This window comes from Eurosta solidaginis, chromosome 3 (genome assembly GCF_040869045.1).
Source record: "Eurosta solidaginis isolate ZX-2024a chromosome 3, ASM4086904v1, whole genome shotgun sequence".
Classification (NCBI taxonomy): domain Eukaryota; kingdom Metazoa; phylum Arthropoda; class Insecta; order Diptera; family Tephritidae; genus Eurosta; species Eurosta solidaginis.
In genome coordinates this window covers 90,590,791-90,611,885 of record NC_090321.1, presented here as the reverse complement: position 1 = coordinate 90,611,885, position 21,095 = coordinate 90,590,791, and the positions used below count along the sequence as shown (strand labels likewise).

Genomic DNA, 21,095 nt, shown 5'->3' with positions numbered 1-21,095 from the left:
GATGTGGGAGATAATACTCGACCTGTGCCTTTTCATCTACCACTTCTTCCATATGATTCATCAATTTTTACTCTTGCATAAATTGTTTGTAGCTATGTGCTAATATTTCATCTTTATTAAATCTCCTTTCCATTAAGCATAATCGATTCCATGCTGCTAACCTCGAATCGCCAAATTCTAATTTTTCTTCCCTGAGAGGCAGCCGAACTACATATCTACCATCTTTTGCGCGTGTAACATACTTTATGTAATGATCTTCTGCTTGTTGTTCCTCAACTGTCAGAACCTGTGTCAGCGGCTGTATTTCTTCGACTTCCCAAAACCTTTGTAACTGATTAGTTGCATCAAGTGATGCAGTACCCACAAAAATATGAAATGATTGACTCGACTCTATTTTGCCAAGTATCACCCAACCAAATATTGTTTCCGTGATCACGACTCGATGACGATCGAACAGAGTTGCCAAAAGTAAAATATTGCATACAAATAACTGATAATAAAATTCTACTATGGCAACTCTGATAAAATGCGCACTGGTTTTATGTATACCTTGCAAAAATTGTTGCATTACGTGTTCCATTTTCTTCATGTTGGAGTACTCTAACAATACTCCTTTGCAATGCGTTTGCGGACCACCATCACCCGATCATTGCTCGTTTTTTAACGACCGTGATCACAACACGATGACGATCGAACAGAGTTGCCAAAAGTAAAATATTGCATACAAATAACTGATAATACAATTATACTTTGGCAAGTCTGATAAAATGCAACAGCGCACTGGTTTTATGTATACATACTATAGTATAGAGAAATATTAGTTTCTTTATTCACGCAAATGCTAAATAACATAAGAATATTCGTAGTATAAAATATAAAAAAAAATGTTACTGATTACTCAAATCTTGGCAACACTTAACTTGACTTAGATGTCTGTTGAATTTTCATTTTCTATGTAAGTTCTGAGTGACGTTTACATTTTGAAATGCCATTTGTTTGTTTCCATTTCATTTTGACATTTTGTCATACAAATTGACATTTATTTAAAAATAAATTTCAAAGCTGATTATAATGCCAGATTGTATGCGCTAAGTGGAGTATAATCGTGACTAAGTTGCCAAGTGTACGCCAAGTCAAGTCAAGTCTATGCTAAGCATCAGTAATGTGCCCTTAAGCCATTACTTGAGCACATAAACTGAGATCGTCGACGATGCGGTAAAATCGTCGAAATCGTCCACGCTCACATATGGATCAATTTGTTGCTGCATTTGTATGTTAAATTTCCATTCGTAACTGGATCACGCTTGATCGAAACGCAGCAAGAAACTTGACCATTTCGTAACCAAGAACAGGTGATCGCCGGAAATCAGCTGATGGTATTTTTTTAATAAGGTTTAGGAATACAAAATTTAAAATAAATACATTAATCATTTTACAATTAAACAAAATGCGGTTATTTATAATACAAACAAAACATACTGAAAACTTGAATTATTGAAATTAAAAAATTTATAATCTACATAAATAAAAAAGTTACTACATATACAAAAGTTGTTTGCATTAAGACAGATGTGACGGCCAAAATGACGCAAACCTTAAATGTTAGGTGGCCCTAACCGTTAAAGCCGTTTAATTTAATAGAGCCGAAACCGAAAAGGGATATCTCTGACATCGATACTAATACGTGTGCAGGACATTCAATGATAATCAGGTTAAATCAAATTAATTTTTGTCTTCGCAAAGTCAGCATAAATAAAGGGAGTTTAGTACAGTTTTCCATAGGAAAGAAGTGACCTAGAATGTTGAACCATTGCACATGGACCTGCAAAGTGTAAGTCCCTTTTAGATTAGAAAATCATTGAACTCAAGTTGATCATGACATAGACTAAGAGGGTGATAAAGGGGGGAAGTATTTCAGCAGCGCCCGTTCCAAGCAGTTCTTAAAATTTTTGTTGCTAATTCTTGTTGCTTTCCGTGTTTTATTTAACGCTTTCTTTTAAGAGTAATTCGGAAATGTAAAGGGGAATAGAAGACACAAAAGGAAATGCCAGCAGAATGGAATCAAGAATTCTGTAATGTAATTCAATAATTAGAAGTCGGAAATAAGAAATTGTTCTTTTATTAATAGATATTCACAAAAAACTGAATAATTACCCTCAAACGGCTGCGAAACTGGTGAAAATTGTATTAGTGCAAAACGCCTTTTTAGTTAATTCTTTTCTGAGTACAACAATATCACCACAATTACATCAACCAAATGAAAATCTTAAACTTTTTTTTTGCAAAAATATCTTGACAGAGTAAAAGTACTACTTTGCCGCCTTCGAATTATTGCTTCCGAAATTATAACGCGTCATTTGACAAAAATTTTTATTTAAACAATAATATACATATATGACATTGAAAAGGAATCTATTAAGTTATCAGCGACGTTAAAACACTTGTCCTGTCTGTGTCTGATGTTGCCAAAATGCTCGCTATTTTTTCTTTAGTATGTATATCAACTGTCATGAATTGCAATTTCATCACTCTTTTCATTGCCCAAGCAGAAATTGCCACGTTGACAGAAGTACGAAATTTGACGTTCATCGATTACTGCTGACTTGTCATTCGCAGCTTGACACGTTGGCAGGACACAAGTTTATCCATCATTCATACCCTGCAAAAATCTAGTGACCAAAAACGCACACAGACACACGAATTTTTGACAGGGGTGACGATTTGGAATGAAAAATTCTCCAAATGAAATAGCATGTTGACAAATTTAGCTTTCCCACAATGTATCGTGCTCTCTCGCACCTATTATTTTTATAGGGATAGCAAAATACGTAATTTTTGCGTGCAAAAAAATCCGCCATTTCTAATTCAGCAGAGACAGCAAAACATTTGGTGGTCGAAAATTTTTTCAATTTTGAGTGTTTTAAATGGAATATCTCCGGAAAGATTTAAAATTAAGAGGGAGTTCTCCAGATCACATATATATATATCTTAAAGTGCAAACACATCTTTCGGATCTGTTGGCGCCAATTTTAAATAAATAGGACTTGTCATATGTGTGACCTGCCAAGATTCTGTTTAGTCTCTTCAGTTCCGTAGTCGGAAATTTTAATTTCCTGAACCAGCAGTGATTTTTCCTAGTTCTATGTATGTCTGCATATAAGTTTGGATGTTCAATTGAAAATTCCAAAAATTCGTTGTACCAAGTGTCGTATATTTCATTTCGAATAAATCTAAGACCCTCTTGTATAGTAAGTTTAAAATCTTTGAAGATGTCAGTTCGGTTGCTTTCTTGGCAATTGTATCAGCTCTTTCATTTCCTGGTATACCCATATGACTGGGTGTCCAGATTATGTGTACTTGATTGAAATTGTGATGTTGAATAGTACGAAAGATATTTTGAGCTATATAGTTGTTGGTTCGATGGTCTTTTAAAATGTGACAAACCGCTAGACTATCTGTGAAGATAGCTATACTTTCACTTTCGTTTGTAATGGCCAAATTAATGGCTTCCTCTATGGCTAATATTTCACCAAAGGCAGAAGAGGATTTGAAAGGCAAACAAAATGAGTGTTCGCTGTTAGTGTTCAAATAAAAAATACCACAACCAGTTTTGTTTTCGCCAAGAGAGGCATCTGTAAATATAATGTCAAAGGCTAAATTTTTGTAATTGTCAATTATTTCATGATAGTTTGCAACAGCATATTCATTAGTCATATTGGCTTTTTTTAAGTTTAAAATTTTGTCTCGGATGATGATCTTGGGGTAAGGGAAAGAACAATCCACCGTACCAAGACTGTCGAAAATCCATTTGAATTGGTTGTAAATTGTTGTGTAATTTGTGTTTAAATGCGTATACTCAGTTATGGAAGTTCTTATTGGATCATTTGTAGTGAATATCGTAACCATTTCTTTTGCCATAAGCCACTTACATCTTCCTTGGGGTGGAAGTTCGTTTGCGATAGCATAAAGTAGGGGTACCGGCGTAGACGGAGTGAGGCCTAAAGATCTACGTAAGAATTTGTTTTGCAGTGATCGAACTTTGTTGTGTGAAGATTGAGCAGCATTTACACAGGTTGTGCTACAGTACTCGATTTTGGACCTTACTAAGGACTTATATAAATTTAAACCAGTTTGCGGATGAAGTCCTGATTTGATATTTGTTAGACATTTGAATAAGTTGATATTGGATTTTGATTTTTCTACGACATTTGAGAAATGTTCCTTCGCACCAGGGATGCACCTTAACGTTAAGCTAATCGTTTATCAAAAAATTTCCACCGTTTCCGTTGAAACACTTCGAAATATTATCGATAAAGAAATTATCAAGATACATTGTATCTCGTTTTTAACCGAAACGAAAAGCTTTCGTTAACGTTAAAAACGTTAACGAAAACGTGATACTTTATGTATGAATTGTGCTGGCAATGCTATAGCCATGGTGAAGCCGTAAGGTGGCAACAACGAGCGCACATACACACACAAACTCTATGTAATTTGTTTGTGTAATTCGTTGGTGGTAATGTCAAAAATACTCTGAGAAATGTTCGTACTGTCAAAATTCATGAGAAAAGTTGCAATCAGCTTGGATAATGCTTTCACCTTTAATGACTCCGCCATCAATCAGCTTTGCCAGCATAGTTTGAAATTAATAATCAACATAAACGATTTGATTTCGTTTTGATATGGCAGAAAACGAAACGAAATCATTTCGTTAATTTGACGATCTGACTTCGTTTCGTTTATTAACGTTGATTATCGTAACGAAATGATATCGTTTCGTTCGTTAAGCATGCCTGCTTCGCACTAAGGGATGAATTTATGTACCGCCCTAAGACTTTAATGTTACGGACTTGAGCTATATTGATGCCATTTACTTCAACTCTCAATTCTTTCTTACTGCTTTGGTTTATATACATGGCTTTAGTTTTGTTTGGATTGAAACTGAGATTTAGTAGATTGCATTTTTCCATTAGAATGTCTAATTTTGATTGAAGATTGAAATTTGCTTCAATGAAATTGTTACCTGATGAGATTATAAACAAATCATCAGCAAACTGGTAAATATGTGTGTTGTCATCACTGAGATTGTGTAAGGAGGCTGTATATAAATTAAATAGAAGAGGCGACAGACAACTGCCTTGAGGAAGGCCATTTACAACTTCAGCTTCGTCATTACCTAGCCTTAATTTCCTATATGATAAGAAATTACAAATCCATTCTATGTATGCTTCATTGATTTGCATATCAAAGAGAATGTTTTTAAGAATATGTATATCTACACAGTTGTAAGCGTTACTGAAATCGACTGTACATAAAATGGAGTGAGCTTTATTACTTTTCAGGACTTTGAGTTGATGCAAAATGTGATTTACACATGAGGTTGCCGATCTATTTTTCCTATAAGCAAAAGTTGATAAAGGTAACTTGTTGTGTTTTTCTAAGAAGTTATATATTCTGTCTTTAATGCATGTATTTAATAATTTGAGCGGGACAGATATTAATGAGATAGGTCTAAAATTTTCGAAATTATTCAGGTCTTTTTCCTTTTTTGGGACTGGAACAATTTTTATTGTTCTCCAGCTGTCTGGTATTTTGTTGGAAAGGAAAATGTCATTTAGTGCTGCTCGAAAATTATTTAAAGTAACATCAGGGAGTGACTTTATCATGCTGTAGGAAATTTTATCCGCTCCAGTAGCGGTGTCCTTTTTCTTTTTCTTAAGAGCATTTTGCAGATCTTCGTATGTTATGATTAAGTTTGGATCTGTGTCTATGGCAATGTTCATTTCTAGTCTGGTAGATATTTGATGAACTTGATTTTGTAACATGGTCAGGAAATTTAAATTATTTTCACTGTTCCATGCATTTTTACTATTGGAACTATAATCCCCCCTGATGGCTTTAACGAACTTCCACCCATTTTTATCAATACCGGAGTTGAGTTCTTTAATTTTATTATCAAAATTGACTTTTTTGGCTCGCTTTATTTCTTTTTTCCAACGTTTCCTCGCTTCTGTTAGAGCATGATAGTTTTCAGGATTTGGATATCGTTTGGCTTTTTTAAAAGCAACAATGAGGAACCTATAAATTTTTTCAGTATTGTCATCCCACCAGTTTTTAGTACTTTGGAATCACTTTTTGTGACAGTAGCATTCTTAATTTCTTCCTGGAATTTGTTTTCAAACATCTCTAAATTTGATTCGCATTCAAGGTTACTTAAGTTTTTTAATAACTTTTTTTTTTGACAAAAAGGTGGAAGTGTTTGTTTTGATGTTGTTTATGTCAATAGTTATAGGATAGTGGTGGCTACCCCCAATTCTGATTTTATCCACTGACCATTTAAAAGGGGCATTGAAATTGGAAAAAGCGAGATCGAGTACAGATCCACCTGGTGATCTGTTATCTTTTTGGAACGTGTAGTCTCCATTATTAAGTATTTGGAAGGTAGATTCCTGAATCAAATTGAAAAGATGATTTCCTTTGCTGGAGCTTAATGTGTCACCCCAGTTGCTATGCCTGGCATTAAAATCTCCGATGAATACCGTATTTGGGAGCGAGTCAAGAAAATTTAGAGTTCTTTGAATTTCAATGCTGAATTCGGAGGTATTTACACTGGGTGGAAGGTATGCAGTGCATACAGTTAGGTTTGGTTTAAGATTTGTTGTTTGTATAACTAAAATGTCAAAGTTGGTAACAAAATTTATTTTTTTTGAATTTTATGGTATTTTCGAGGGCTATTGCGACACCCCCATAACCATCTTCTCTATATTTCTTGATTAAATTGAATCCTATAAGTTTTCTATGAGTGCTTACTCTAGTTAAAAAAATTTCATTAAGGCAAGCTATATCAAAGTTATATTTAGATAAATAAAATTCAATGGCATCTAAATTTGCTTTAAATGATTGGCAGTTTAGTTGTAAAATTAACATTAAGGTTTTTTAGAATGTGACAAGGCATTAATTTTTTCCTCGTCCAATTTTATCATCAGTCTGTCATATTTGGATTTGACTTGGAAGAAACTTTCCAAAACCTCCTTGTTATTAATTTGGAGGGAGATTGTTTGGGTGACTTTCATGAGATCAGTCATGACTTTTTCAAATTCTTTTACAATACCTTTTTGGTATTCGTCGGTTTCAAATACAGGTTTGGTAGATAGTTTCTTTTCCCGTTTTTCAACAGATTTTGGAGTTATTTGTCTCCTGACAGCTATTTCATCGCCTTTGCTGGCGATTTCGCTATATAACTTTCTTGTTAGACGTTTGTTTACTACTCCTTCCCTGTCATGAAAATCATCAGAATTGTGTGAAATTGTTGGAAAATGTGTTTCCTCATCCAGATCAAGTATATCAAACCTGTTTTTAGTAGGGAAGTAAGTATTTAATACTTCCTTCCTGCTGAGACTCTTGACTGTCTTGATACGGTTTATTGTAATTTCCCTCTCCCACATTGCACATTTGTTTTTATCTTTGGCACTATGGCCCGTTTTGTCGCATAGAATGCAATTGTTACTTTGGCAATTTGCGTTTTTGCATTCATTACTTCCGCAATTTATGCATCTTTCCTTGGCTTTGCATCCTAACATGGTGTGGCCAATACGACCACATTTTGAACATTGCCGTAAGGGCGGGATGTAGTAATCTACATCGAGTTTAGTATATTCGAAGAAAATTGATTTTGGCAGTTCTCTTCCAGTAAACCCAATTTTTATTGAGTTTAATGAAGTTTGTTCACCAGTTGTGGGATCTTTTCTAATAAATCTGCGTACAGACGCGATTGGTACACTCGACTCGGCTTCTTTTAAAATATCTTGTTCCGAGTAGCATGTGGGCACACCTCTAACTACCCCATATATTTCTAAGGCTGTTCTAGGAACAAATTGCCTTAATCCTCTTTTGGCTAGGCGTTCGTCCATTATGAAAGAGTTTGCCGAATAGGTATTTTTAAAGATTACTTTATAGAGTGTTCTTCCTAAGGCCTTAACATGATCAATGTCACGAAAACGTAAATCTTTTATTTGGCTACATAAAGTAAGCCCAGTTGTAAATTTTTCATTTTTTAAGCTGGGGCATTGGGAGCTATCTACCAAAACAAAAATTTCTCCAGTAAATCTGGGCGGATATAAAATTTTTATTGCGTCATGGTTATAGTTTTTCGGTACATCACTGTGCTGTTGTGTGTTGGCAACACTGCTTTCTGCAGTAGTTTTGTCATTTGTTATGTCCGTTGTTTTTTGTGTTAATGTTTCGTTTGTCTTTGTTCCTATGGCTAACGGAGTCTGAGAAGACGCAACAGAATCCCCGTTACCTACATTTTTTTCCTTTATTCTGACGATGGCGTTATTCGACATTTCAAAGAATCCCGTGACATTTTCATCGTTTAAAATTTTAGGCTTTTTTGTAGGCCCACGTTCACCATCTTTACCTGAAGACGATGAAGATGCCATTTTGGTGTTTCTTTTTCGTGTCCCAAAGGACACTCTATCTTTAAATTTACCCAGGAGTGAGCTTTAGAGCTGCACTCTAGGGTTGAAACTTATTTAATCTTTTTTAGAAATTTACAATTTAGCCACTTCACTTACCCAGAGTTTTAGTATGCTTGGAAAAGTTTAAAATTGCCTTTAGTTTGTAGCACTAACGCGCAGATTATTTAAAAATTATAAAAAACCACTTTCGTGCATATATACGCACTACATTCTTTTGTAAGACTTTATTTTATATATTTTATTACGATTTGCAACATATACAAATTTGCAACTACAAAACCAAAAAATTTGTTCACTTTTGTGTGCCAAAAAATGTACTATACGATTTTACTTTCACAAATTGTTTTAAACCATCCACACTCGCTGAAAGTTGCACTCGGAATGGTTATTTGGTGTTAAAGTTTGCAAATTTCTATACAAATTTTTTATGTGTATACGTATATATATGTGACAGCACAGCTTTGTAATGTCATCAATAAAATATATGTATATATATATATATGTGCATGTTGCTACAAAAGCGTGATTGATTTAATAAAAACATTTATAATAAGTGAAAACTGCAAAAATGAAATGTGAAATATACAAAAATGCAATTTAAGTTTATCGTTGCCAATTTATATAGATATGTATGTGGATTAAGTTTTTGAAAGATGTGTAAATTGTAATTTAAAGTGCTATAGAAATTTGCAAACTTTAACAACAAATACCTTTTAAATTATAAGTTTGCGCACTTTAAAATATATAAATTTGTGATCGGGAGAACTCCTTCTTTCATTTGATACAAAGTTTTACCCCGAACTCGGGGGGTGCTATTCTAAAAATTTCCCAAAGTCTTTAATATACAATGATTTTTGCTGTTTATTTCGACAAACATTTTTGATTTGATTTTTGTGCTCATCGAAAGAATTCACAATTATATAGCACCATGCCGCGAATTATGATAAAAGGTGGTATGTGGAGAAACACCGAGGTAAGCATTTGACGCGACTGGTTACTCTTGGTCGTTTATTAACTAAATTGATAACTTTCAGGATGAAATCCTCAAAGCAGCTGTAATGAAATATGGCAAAAACCAGTGGTCACGTATTGCATCACTGCTGCACCGCAAATCTGCCAAGCAATGTAATGGCTGGTTTTCATTATGTCAAATTTCACGTCAAACGTTGCCATTTTAATGAAAACGGGTTTTCATATAGTGTCATTTGTGTTTGTCGTCACTTTTGACTACGCTGTGTCAATTAAAATGTCAGCTAAATGAAAACGGCCCCATTTCTGTTTGCCAGTTGATATGGCATCATTTGACTGTCAAAATGCATTTGGCAGCATGTTGGCATTTTTCTCTAGGTTTGACATTTACACAGCTGATTTCGTAAGCCAAAAATCAAGTTGCAAATTTAAGGTAAGGAAATTAATTATTTAATATAATATATAAAGATTGATATATGTATTTAAATTGTTTTCGTTTAATTTATGAAAACTAGATAAATGGACGAAATGGAAGCCACGCCACCAACCCCTGCAACCAAAAAAAGAGTGCGAAAGCTAGCGGAACATTGGACAAACGAGCGGACGGAAAAACTAATTAATGAAGTGGAGTCGAGGGAAGGGACCTGGAACTTCTTGTCCAAAGAATATAAGGACAGGAATGCAAGGGAAGCCCTTTGGCAAGAAATTGCTGAAATTATGGAGCTGCCTAGGTCGGAGGTATCCACAAAGTGGAACAGTCTTCGTTGTTCGTTTCGGGTAAGTTATTGTGTTTTGTGTCACCAAAAATATTGTGGGATTTATTGTCGATTTCGCAAAGTAATACTGAAACTACAATTTAGCAGTAGCAGTATCGTGGCAGCGGCAGTGAATTTAGAAACAGTGCTAAACTCGGCAGTATTGCTTCTTACTGCCACTGTGCAAATGTGAGTTATTACTTGAACATTCCCTAAAAAAAAGTAGCCACTGCCACCGTCGCTGTTAGTGCCAAATTGTAATTTCACTATAACGAACTGACTCAGCTTATAGTAATTTATTGTCTTTGGTGTCACATTCAAATACGTTACAGAATAATAATCATATTGTCTTTCTCTACAAATTTAGGCCGCATTTAATAAAATGGGACAGACAAAGAGTGGGCAAGGGTCAACGTCGTCTACAGCAAACCCTATACACGCATCCCTTAAATTTTTAGAACCAATGATGCGAAGTGAAGCGCCAACAACTTCGAACTTGAAACATGTAAGTATATACAGAATTGGAATACTAAAATAAGCCGTTTTCATCATCTCCGGTAAACGCTTACCGACAGTTGAATTGACAAATCGTTCGGTTATCTGTCAAAACATTTCCGGCTAGCGGGTCAGTAAGCGTATACCGCAGATGGAGTTTCTTTTTCCTCTTGGTTGAAACTCAAAGAAATATGCCCTTTTTATGAAATTTAGTTTTTGACAGATCTTTTATATAGGAAGTAGCGTCTTTTAGCAGTTTCCATTGAAGACAACATGTGTAATTTTGTTTTCCGGGCCTATTTCATTAAAATCCCGCATTGAGTGGAAAATGGCAACACGGCCTTTTGTTTAATCACTCCTCATTTAATAATACTGACTCATCCAAAATATGTATATGATTTCAATTTAGAAAAGCCAAATCCCATCACTTGGATCTGCATCTGCTTCCGAACATTCTCCAGAAGAGTCCTCTCCGACACCATCCACATCAGGCACAAAGCGACGAAGATATGACAATTGTCATGAGGATGGTTACGCCAAAGTTGTTGAGCGGTGCTTAGAAACTGTAACTGCTGCTACAAAAAGTGATGCTTGGGATGATGTCGGACAATTTGTTGCCTCAAATGGACGCCTGTGGGAAGCCTCAAATACCCAACATGCACACGACTTTAAATCAAATATTTATGAGGTTGTACTCACATTTCAGAAAGGCTTTACAGGCTTTACATTCTTCTACAGGTCTATCCAGCAGAATATCTGATGGATTAAGGATCCATTCAACGGAAATTTATTTAATTTATAAAGGACTCCAATTAACATACCGCGTCTGACACCTTGTATTAAATAAAACGCATATGTATATCGTCCCCTTGATTCACAAAGGCCCTAACCAACATATTTCAAGTTTTACAGCAGAAGCAAACATCAATTATTTTTTTTGCTTTTTCGAAAAAAATGTAGGTTATGGCCTTTGTGAATAAAGGTAACAATTTGTATTTACGACAGTAATTTTAATTTTTATTAATATTAATATTGTGGATACCTCTGATCTAGGCAGCTACATAATAACTGCAATTTCTTGCCAAAGGTCTTCCCTGGCATTCCTGTCCTTATATTCTTTGGACAAGAAGTTCCAGGTCCCTTCCGTCGACTCCACTTCATTAATTAATTTTTCCGTCCGCTCATTTGACCAATGTTCTGCTAGCTGCAGCGTACTAAAACAGTTTTAAAAATTCTTAAAAAAAAAACTTTACTTTTTACGAAAATTCGACGGCTTTTATAGAAAAGTAGTTGAGTAATTTTATTGTAGGCAAAATTTGTGAAAATTACAAAAAAAAAGAAATACCTGTAAGCGGACTTAAGTTATATTAAAGAAAAAAGTGTACGCAAATGGTTCCACCATTATAAATGAATTCAAATCTATTTCTCTTTCTAATGAAGTAATTAATTTATTTTATTTTCTTTTTATGCGTAATTAAACAAACTGTAAAGCTCAGTACTTAGTGTTATAACCATACCTGGACACAGTGTACAAATTTTCATTTGAAGTACCACTACACTTTTTCCAGTTTAAGTTCAGAAATTTACAATTCATATTCAGAAAATTACAATTCAAGTTCAGAAATTTCCAATTCATATTCAGAAAATTACAATTCAAGTTCAGAAATTTCAAATTCATATTCAGAAAATTACAATTCAAGTTCAGAAAATTACAATTTAAATTAAGAAAGTTACAATTCAAGTTCAGAAATTTCCAATTCATATTCAGAAAATTACAATTCAAGTTCAGAAATTTCCAAATCATATTCAGAAAATTACAATTCAAGTTCAGAAATTTCCAATTCATATTCAGAAAATTACAATTCAAGTACAGAAATTTCCAATTCATGTTCAGAAAATTATATTTCAAGTTCAGAAAATTACAATTTAAGTACAGAAAATTGTTCAGGTATTTTTATTTCATCCAAAGGAAATCTGTGCATGCAAAATTGTTTAAACATATATGTTAATTTTATTAATTCGTACATAAATACATACATAGCTTCCTCTTCAAAAGAGCATGTGGCTTTTCCAAAATAAATATGTAAACAAAAAACCCTTCCATATGAATATCAGAGAAACCTCGCTACATTCCATTACGCTTCGCTTTTTATATATTATACTTTGTATGAATGTGAAAAAATTTTTTTTACCTTGGCCGCGCACGTGTATTTACATTTACAGAATGAAGTAAAATCATAGGAATTTTGACTCAATTACTTTTACGAACATGTGTGAAAAAAAGTGTGAAAAAAATTTTCAAAGCACAAAGTAAAATTTTCTGAAGTTGAATTGTAATTTTCTGAACATGAATTGTAATTTTCTGAATATGAATTGTAATTTTCTGAACTTGAATTGGAAATTCTGAACTTAAATTGGAAATTCTGAATTTGAGTTGTGATTTTCTGAATTTGAATTTTAATTTTCTGAATATGAATTGGAAACTTCTGAACTTGAATTGTAAATTTCTGAACTTAAACTGGAAAATGTGTATACCTTTTAGTGATAGCGGAATTCTGAGTGCACTAAAATTTTAATGCACCCTGCCCAGATATGGTTATAATTATGTTACGAAAAATTCGAAATTTGTTGTACTGTGTAACCAATATGCAACTAATTTGTTTATTATTAAAACTAAATAAAATTGCAAAATCTTATGATTATTTAAGTTTACCTAAATTTTGTACTTCTTACTTAGGCGCTTTTAAAAAATTTCAATTATGCAGGGGTGGCTTTCCGTAATTCGATATGGAACAAAAACGAGTATCAAATAATCGTTTTTGGGTTCCGTAACACAAAAACTTTGAAACTTTAATTTGTGTGGTTTCTATATTTAAAATGAAATTTATTAAAAACACACAAATATATGTACATTCGCTACGAAAGTGATATAGGGAAAAGTATAGATTATATGCTGAAATAACAGCTCTTGGCCGGGTAAACTCCAAGTCAATCGGGTACGTGGAATTGCCTGATGTGGGGTGGTATTCATTAACAACTTTGAAATGAGTTATGCAATATGGTCCTGTTATACTGCCATGCCACTTCACCGTGGGGCGTCATAAAATACTCCATAAAATTTTCGCGCACATTCATCGCGTTGTCTGTCCCTCTACCTAATGTGCTGCTTGGCCTAATTGATGGGAGTATCCCGTTTTCCCCCAGCTCTGTTCGCCAGCTACCTCTCACAGCAGTTCCCTCAGTATCATCGTCAACATCACATCTTTGTATGTATATGGATTTTCGTGTCAGGAGAAAGTTATGTAGCACACAAATCACGAGGACAATATCTTTCGCATGCTCCGGTTTCACATCCATTGGTCTTCTGAGAATTCGAAAACGAGACGCACATATTCCGAACACATTCTCAATTACATTTCTTGCCCGCGATAGCCTATAATTAAAAATTTTGTGCGACATCACCTGTTCCCGATAGCAAAATGGTTTCATTAAGTATGTTTTTATGGGAAACGCGTCATCAGCCACAATCACAAAAGGCATTTCAGCAATTTCTAGCGGAAGTTGCCTTGGAGGCGGGAAATTTAATGTGTTGTCAGCAAGAGCACTTGAAAGAGGGCATCTGAAATTTTGATTAAGTTATGATAATTCTGGTGCAACATGCATGTGATTTACCTTGCGAAAACGCCCCCGTCAGACTCACGGCCATATGCCCCAACTTCAACAAACAAAAATTTGTAGTCAGCATCCGCCAAAGCCATCAGGACAATGCTGTTATACTTTTTGTAATTGAAATACTCTGAACCGCAGTTTGATGGAGCTTGAATAGCAATATGCTTTCCATCTAATGCCCCGCAGCAATTAGGAAAATGCCATCGCTCGTTAAAACGGTCAGCTATCTTCGTCCATTCGTCATGGGTGCTCGGAACCTTCACGGAAGATAAAACATTTTTTTAACGCTTTTTGCAGGAATACACATGTTACGCTCCCCACCTTTAAAAATTCTTCTCCTAAAACAGTATAAAAAGTCCGACATGTCTCATGTATTATCTTACAAATGGTGGTTTTCCCCAGAAGGAAAACACTCATCAGACTAGAAAAGCTGTCGCCAGTTGCTAAATAACGCAAAGTAACAGCAATTCTTTCGCCAACCGAAATAGGTTTTCGAAAAACTGTTTTTTTCTTGCAAATATATGGAGTGAGGCGCTCCACAAGAAAATCAAAATCTTCCACAGACATTCGCAAAAAATTGCTTAGCCACTTTGGATCCCGCTTGACCAGCTTAGTGCGCAACGTAGAATAAAACCCACATGTCTCTCTATTCCGCAGACCGGGTCGAATCCACCACTGTTTCGGGTTTCTTTGATTATACCTTTTATTTTGCCAAGCTCGTAGCGATGTTACCAAACAAAGAGCGGCAGTAGCTATACTAATTTTTATATTTTTACGCATTTTATTTTTTTATATTATTTTACTTTCTAATATTCTTTATATTTATATAAAGCTGATCATCTGCCAAAAAATGACGTTTAGGCTTTTACAACAAACATGAAAATGGAATGTCAATCAACTGACACGTAAGGTTTGACATCAGAAATGAAAACGGAAGGTCAATCAATTGACGCGTAGTTTTGACGAAGGCGTTTGACACTCATACTTTGTGTCAGTTAAGGAGATGTAATGAAAACGCTTTTGACACCAAATGACCAGCTGTCACATGATGTCAATATTTGATGTCAGTAGTTTTGACATAATGGAAACCAGCCTTAAGGCACGCTGGTACGAATGGCTTGATCCTAGCATAAAGAAGACAGAATGGTCACGGGAGGAGGATGAAAAGTTTTTGCATTTTGTTGTTGGTGAACGTTTCAACATTTTCCAAGGTTTGGCATTAATTTCATTTTTAGAGTTTATAATTATTTAAAGGTTGCGTTAATGCTAGAACAAGTACATCGATTTTACGTGGCAGTGTTGAAAATTTTTTGGAAGAAACTGGGCTTCGTTACATGATGCTATAATGCTTGTGCGGCGTACAATTAAACATGATTCTGTTGTTGCTGGTAAGTCAAAATACAAATTGAAAAAAAATCTTAGGGCCTCATTCTCTATTACGAAACGAACTTTCGATGCGGATCAGAGACGAATCGCTAGTGTATTTGCACTATGTTAAACAATTGCAACTTATCACTTGACAATTACTTTTGCCTTCCTGTTTGTTAGAAAGGTAAAGACCGAACGAAAATGATAGATAATACCATTGCTAGACGAAATCGTTTGGAGGTGAATCGTTCGGTAGGTGGGTGAGTAGAGAGGGATGGCCTGAAGGTTTAATGTGGCCACATAAATCGTTGCCGAGATGGTCGGGCTGGCACTTTAATGGTGCTGTGTTACCGGAGCGTACCGGATCTGTATCCGGCTAAAGGACCATCACATCGATAACACTCCCCAAAGCCTTCGGGGAGCAACCTTATCGCTACAAAAACAACAACAACATTGTGTCCAAATCCCGAAAAAAAACTATAAAATTTGTATCAGTGAAATGATAATTATTGCTTTTGGTTGTTAGTTTTGAGGCATCGTCATCGAGTTCCTTCTGATAGTATATGCCGGTTCTTTTGCAGTCTTTTACATGCATAAAGTGCCGTTGAAGCCTTCCTCACCCTCTCCTCCACGTTGAGCTTCCATGACAGCTTACTGTCTAGGATCATTCCTAGATATTTTGTGAAAGGTTTCTCCCGTAGGTTCGCCCCTCCTAATTAGGGACCTTGTACCTCTTTGTAAACAAGACCATATGCAACGTCATCTGCGAAACCGTAAGTTTTTCTGGTCCCTCGTAGAATCCCCTAAGCAGTTGGTTAATGACCAGCGTCCACAGCAGAGGTGATAGCACCCCTCCCTGCGGAGTGCCCTGTCCACTAATTTCGTGGCTGCGTACAATCCCCATTGCGATGTAATCTTACTGCAGTTTAACATGCAGTCGATCCATCTGGATAAGGCTGGATGTACTTTAACGTAATTAAGACCATCCATAATCGCCCATTTAGAGATATTATTTAAAGCCGCGGCAATGTCTAAGAAGACTCCTAGAGCATATTCCTTATATTCCAGGGCTTTCTCTACGCTTATTACCACCCTATGCAATGCGGTGTCTACCGACTTGCCTTTGGTGTACGCATGTTGTGTTGTGGAGACCAGCTTTTCATCCACGTTGGACTTTATGTTCACATCTATCAGCCTCTCAAAGAGAAATGATGTTAAAATATTGGGTCTATAATCTTTGGGATACACGTGACCGATCTTCCCCGCCTTTGGTAGGAAAGCTACACGAGCAGTTCTCCAAGAGTGCGGTACATGATTCAGTTTATGCACCCATCGAATATTATTTTAAGCCATACCACGACCGCCCTACTTGAAACTTGTAGCATGGCCGGACATGTACCATCTGAGCCCGGCGATTTCACCACAACTACGAGATCCTCAGTAGTGTAATTAGGCAGCATATATGAATACAGCTGTTTCCTTACCATTACTACAGCTCGCACCCGTCCTTCCGTTTGCGCATAGTAAACGCCAAACCTGCGCACGCTAAGTCCAGAAACCTTTCCTCCCAATGGAAGCCACGGCTCCTGGATCAGCGCGTTAGGAGGAGGAGTTCGCTCGACGCCACTTTACTGTGTTGGAGGTTTATCTGTAGGACTCGCAGCACCAATGGGCTGCTTGTCCCACTCCAGCACCTTCATCGTGACGTCGTCGTCCTCCCCTAGCCCTTTTGGTTTAGAGTGTTCGAAGCCCCCTTCAGCCTCTTGTACCTGTTGTGCCGGGTGTTCCTCTGTGCGACTCACAGCACCAACTGGCTGTTTGTCCCCTTCTAACACATTCGGGGTGACGTGGGCTACCTCCACCTGTCTTTTTTCCCTTAGGCTTTTGAGGTCCTTTTCGACTTCTCCCACGTCCAGTGTGTTAGGACTTTAATACCCGCGACTTCTTTTCCTGAGTCGCATATAAATTTTGCCTGTACCTAAGGACATTTTTCCAAGCTGCGCGTACAATATATCCTCCGCCTGCTTGTTTATTTGGAAGATGTATAACTGACCTTCCTCCGTAGGCCGAGATACAGTAAGTACCTTCCAATCCTGTGTCAGTATGTTCGGATTCTGATTCTGCAAAAGCCGCAGTGTATCCTCCGACTTCATCACGCATGGTATCCATACCTTAACTTTTGGTACCTTGGGGATTTGCGCTTTATCCACCATCTCAAAACGCGCGTTCGTGCCCTGCCTTTGGAGGTTTGGAACCACTTCCTTCCATTATACCATCCCCCGAATCAAAGGTTGGAAGGAGCTTACTTGGTTATTCCCGCATCATCTTAAGCATTAAGCTAATAAGCTCCTTTTCTACAGATATCCACCTTTCACTAGTCATCTGTTCGAAAGGACTGCTACGATCAACCAGCGCCACAGTCAGTGACTGCTTTGCCACATCACTCATCTTCTCGGGAAAAACCGGCGCCTTTGGAACCTCCGAGAAAGCCGGAGCCTTAGCTCCCTCTAGCACTTCTGAGAAAGTCGAAGTCTTAGCGTTATCTCCCTTTGGCTTATCTCCTACTTCCATAGTTGGAACTTCCCTCTGACTCGCAGCCTTCGAGGTAGTTGCTACCTCGCTATTGGGGCCCATCTGTCTTACAGCTTTGGGCCTACTTGTCTTGTCTATGGGACTGCCCTGCGTCGCGGCTATGGGACTGGACCCTTTCTGCCTCTTGAAAGCAGGCTTGTCGCCTTCCGCCGAACGTTGCGTTTTCATTCTGCCATTCGACGCTTCTTCCTCCTCATACCGGTTGCAGAACCGAGGGTTTCTCGCAGCAAACCTTTTGAACTGCCTTCGACCTACTTCTACCGCCTCATGAGCCCATGCCAAGCGCTCGATCTCCTCTTCTGTTGGGTCCACCACTGCTCCCAAGCGTTGTACAATTCTTAGTACTGCACGGTACTTCGAGAGAGCTCTTTGCTCCGTAACCTTCTCCACTCTTCTACTCCTTTTTCATTTGTGTGCTTCTCCAACACGGAGTTCATTGAATTAGCACTACTCTCGCTCCCCGAGTCCGACGCATCGCTTAATGCGTATTTGTCGGCCTTGGCTTGCGGCTGAGTCCTCTTCTTATCATCGTCCTTATGAAAATTAGGTAATGAGTCGATCACCTTGGTCGTACGACCACCAGCCCGACAAGGCGGGCTCAGCGGTCCAGTATTATATACGGGGAAAGAACCGTCAGCCACAGCAGCGCCCCTTACTGTGGTAAGGCCATCAATACTTCCCGAGGTGGTCCCGTATCGGGAAGGCTCCGTTCGAATACAGCCGAATTTATCCCCTGGCTACAAATCGTTCAATAGGTACGGTTCGCATAACACCCTGGATTAGGGGGTTGGCAGTTCTTGGTCACCGACATCCCGCCGCCCTCCTATGAGGCGAAACGGCGTAGATGCCAGTCCTAAGCAGCTCCTCCTCATAGTCGGGCGCTATGGAGATCGGCTAAGCCCTCACACCAACGACGATTATCGTTACAATTGCTAGTGCATGCTCTCCAAGATGTAGATCCTGATCGAAAGTCACACCCAAAATTTTAGGGTGTAAGACAGTCGGTAGGGTAATGCCATATGGTCGACATTTGGCGCGGTCATGTTTTAAATAAGGTCACCGATGATTTGGTTGGTGAAAATATCAGGTTTCGCGAGGCGACAAAACTGGAGAGATTGGGGAGATAGCTGTTTATTTTATTACAAAGCTCACCGATTTAGGAAACAATAGCATAGGCGTAGAAGCAATAGTGACTCCTGGTGGTAAAGGTAGCTATTGATATGTAGAAGTTAAGCAGAAGTTTGAATATGAGTTTTTTTAAGTTATAGCAAAAAAAGCGTTGAGGATTTTTAATATCTTACCAGGTACATGTTTCTAAGAATGAAGAATAAAACCTATTCAAACTCAATTTTCACCAGGACAAAGCCGCTGAGACTTCGCTATACTTTAACATACAATACGTTACCCCATTTTAGCACAACTATCATTTATAATTTTATTAAATTTTATAAAATGTTTCTTCCTCTACAGTTCTATTTCGGTATTGGATGGTAAATATGGCTTTCGCATTTTCTCCATCAATAACTGTGAAAAGGTGGAAGAAATCTATGCGTGTAAATCTCACATATTATCTTGGTCGAGCGTTTCTTCAATAGCTCTCTAGTGGTGATGGTGACAGCAGAGAAACCCAACTGTTTACAAATGTTACACTTCAAAAAGAAGCAAAATATCTGCCATTGCGTCTACGGCTCAAATACCCACAGTATATGAATGAATCGATTGCACCTAATTGTCTGCCTAACGGATAGTATACATATTCATCAAATCGAAAATATTGCACCAAACGAACTGGGTGTGAATACTGAAACAGTACACATATTCAAAATCGATGAGGAGGCTGTGATGATGGTATAGGGTGAGTTGTTGAATAACATACGAAAACCACTTTAACCCATCTATATATTTGCAATACAGCTAAAGCTTTACAAACAGCAAAAATTGCTGGCGCCAAGCAATTGGAAAGGCAGTGAAGCATTCATCACACTGTACGGATGGTGTAAAGTTAGAAACTGCTGTTGTAACAGCTGCCACCGACACAACGGTCATCTCTACTTCGCCGAGTAGCGGCTCGTCCGACTATCTATCGAAGACAGTATAATCATATCTTTTGCCAACACAGGTTAGCGATGTGCTTGCACAGGAAAAGATTTCAATTGGAAAACAAAACCCAATTAAGAGAGTTTATTTATTATTAAAGTATTTACTTTTCTTTATATTGTTATGGTATCGCATTTACAGTGGAAGCAGTAAGGAAGGCGGTCGGCATGATGTGTTGGTGCACAGTGGCTAGTCATTGTCGGCTGGGGCGGGTCCTTGCCAACCTTACTGTTCCTGCGCCATAAACAGAGAAAAGTTCCTATCATGCCTATCAAACTAGCAGCTGTCAAAATCAAAATATACTGACAGAAGCGCAGAGACCGACTCAAAACGCTTATCAATACAAAATAAAACAACATCCGGCCGAACCGGATGTCACGGACAGACCGTTAACATTCAAAAATTTAAATTCAAATTCAAAAAAAAAAACTGACGCAAAAAAAAACTACCGAACCGGACATGGCCGGTTACTAACGCTGAAAATCAAATTCAAAAAAAACTGCGGAAAAATAAAATTGCAAAAAAAAGCTGAAAATTAAAATGAAAAAGAAATGGGCCGAATATACAGAGGGGCGCCGCGTGTGTTGTTGCGACGCCCGGCGCTTAGCCCACCCTCAAAAACCATGGCCACCGACGCACCTATTTTTCGGTGGCCCCTTACCTGTTCACC

General features: G+C 37.3%; 2 protein-coding genes and 1 long non-coding RNA gene across 3 annotated transcripts; 2 read left to right on the top strand and 1 right to left on the bottom strand.

Annotated features, from left to right (window-relative positions):
- The first annotated feature begins 9,756 nt into the window (after positions 1 to 9,756).
- Positions 9,757 to 11,467, top strand: LOC137245928 (uncharacterized). The gene is made up of 5 exons (XM_067777110.1): positions 9,757 to 9,882; positions 9,965 to 10,226; positions 10,572 to 10,709; positions 11,109 to 11,387; positions 11,438 to 11,467. The coding sequence occupies exons 2-5, from the start codon at positions 9,969 to 9,971 to the stop codon at positions 11,465 to 11,467; spliced, it is 705 nt and encodes a 234-aa protein (XP_067633211.1). The 5' UTR covers positions 9,757 to 9,882; positions 9,965 to 9,968.
- Positions 11,468 to 13,729: 2,262 nt separating this feature from the next.
- LOC137245927 (uncharacterized) lies at positions 13,730 to 15,053 on the bottom strand. Its single transcript, XM_067777109.1, has 3 exons — positions 14,690 to 15,053; positions 14,372 to 14,625; positions 13,730 to 14,318 (listed from the first exon to the last, which is right to left on the bottom strand). Exons 1-3 carry the CDS (start codon positions 14,933 to 14,935, stop codon positions 13,730 to 13,732), a joined length of 1,089 nt encoding a protein of 362 aa, XP_067633210.1. The 5' UTR covers positions 14,936 to 15,053.
- Positions 15,054 to 15,678: 625 nt separating this feature from the next.
- Positions 15,679 to 20,533, top strand: LOC137246528 (uncharacterized). The gene is made up of 3 exons (XR_010951536.1): positions 15,679 to 15,756; positions 19,799 to 20,183; positions 20,243 to 20,533. It is a non-coding gene; the product is annotated as an uncharacterized lncRNA (long non-coding RNA).
- Positions 20,534 to 21,095: the final 562 nt, after the last annotated feature.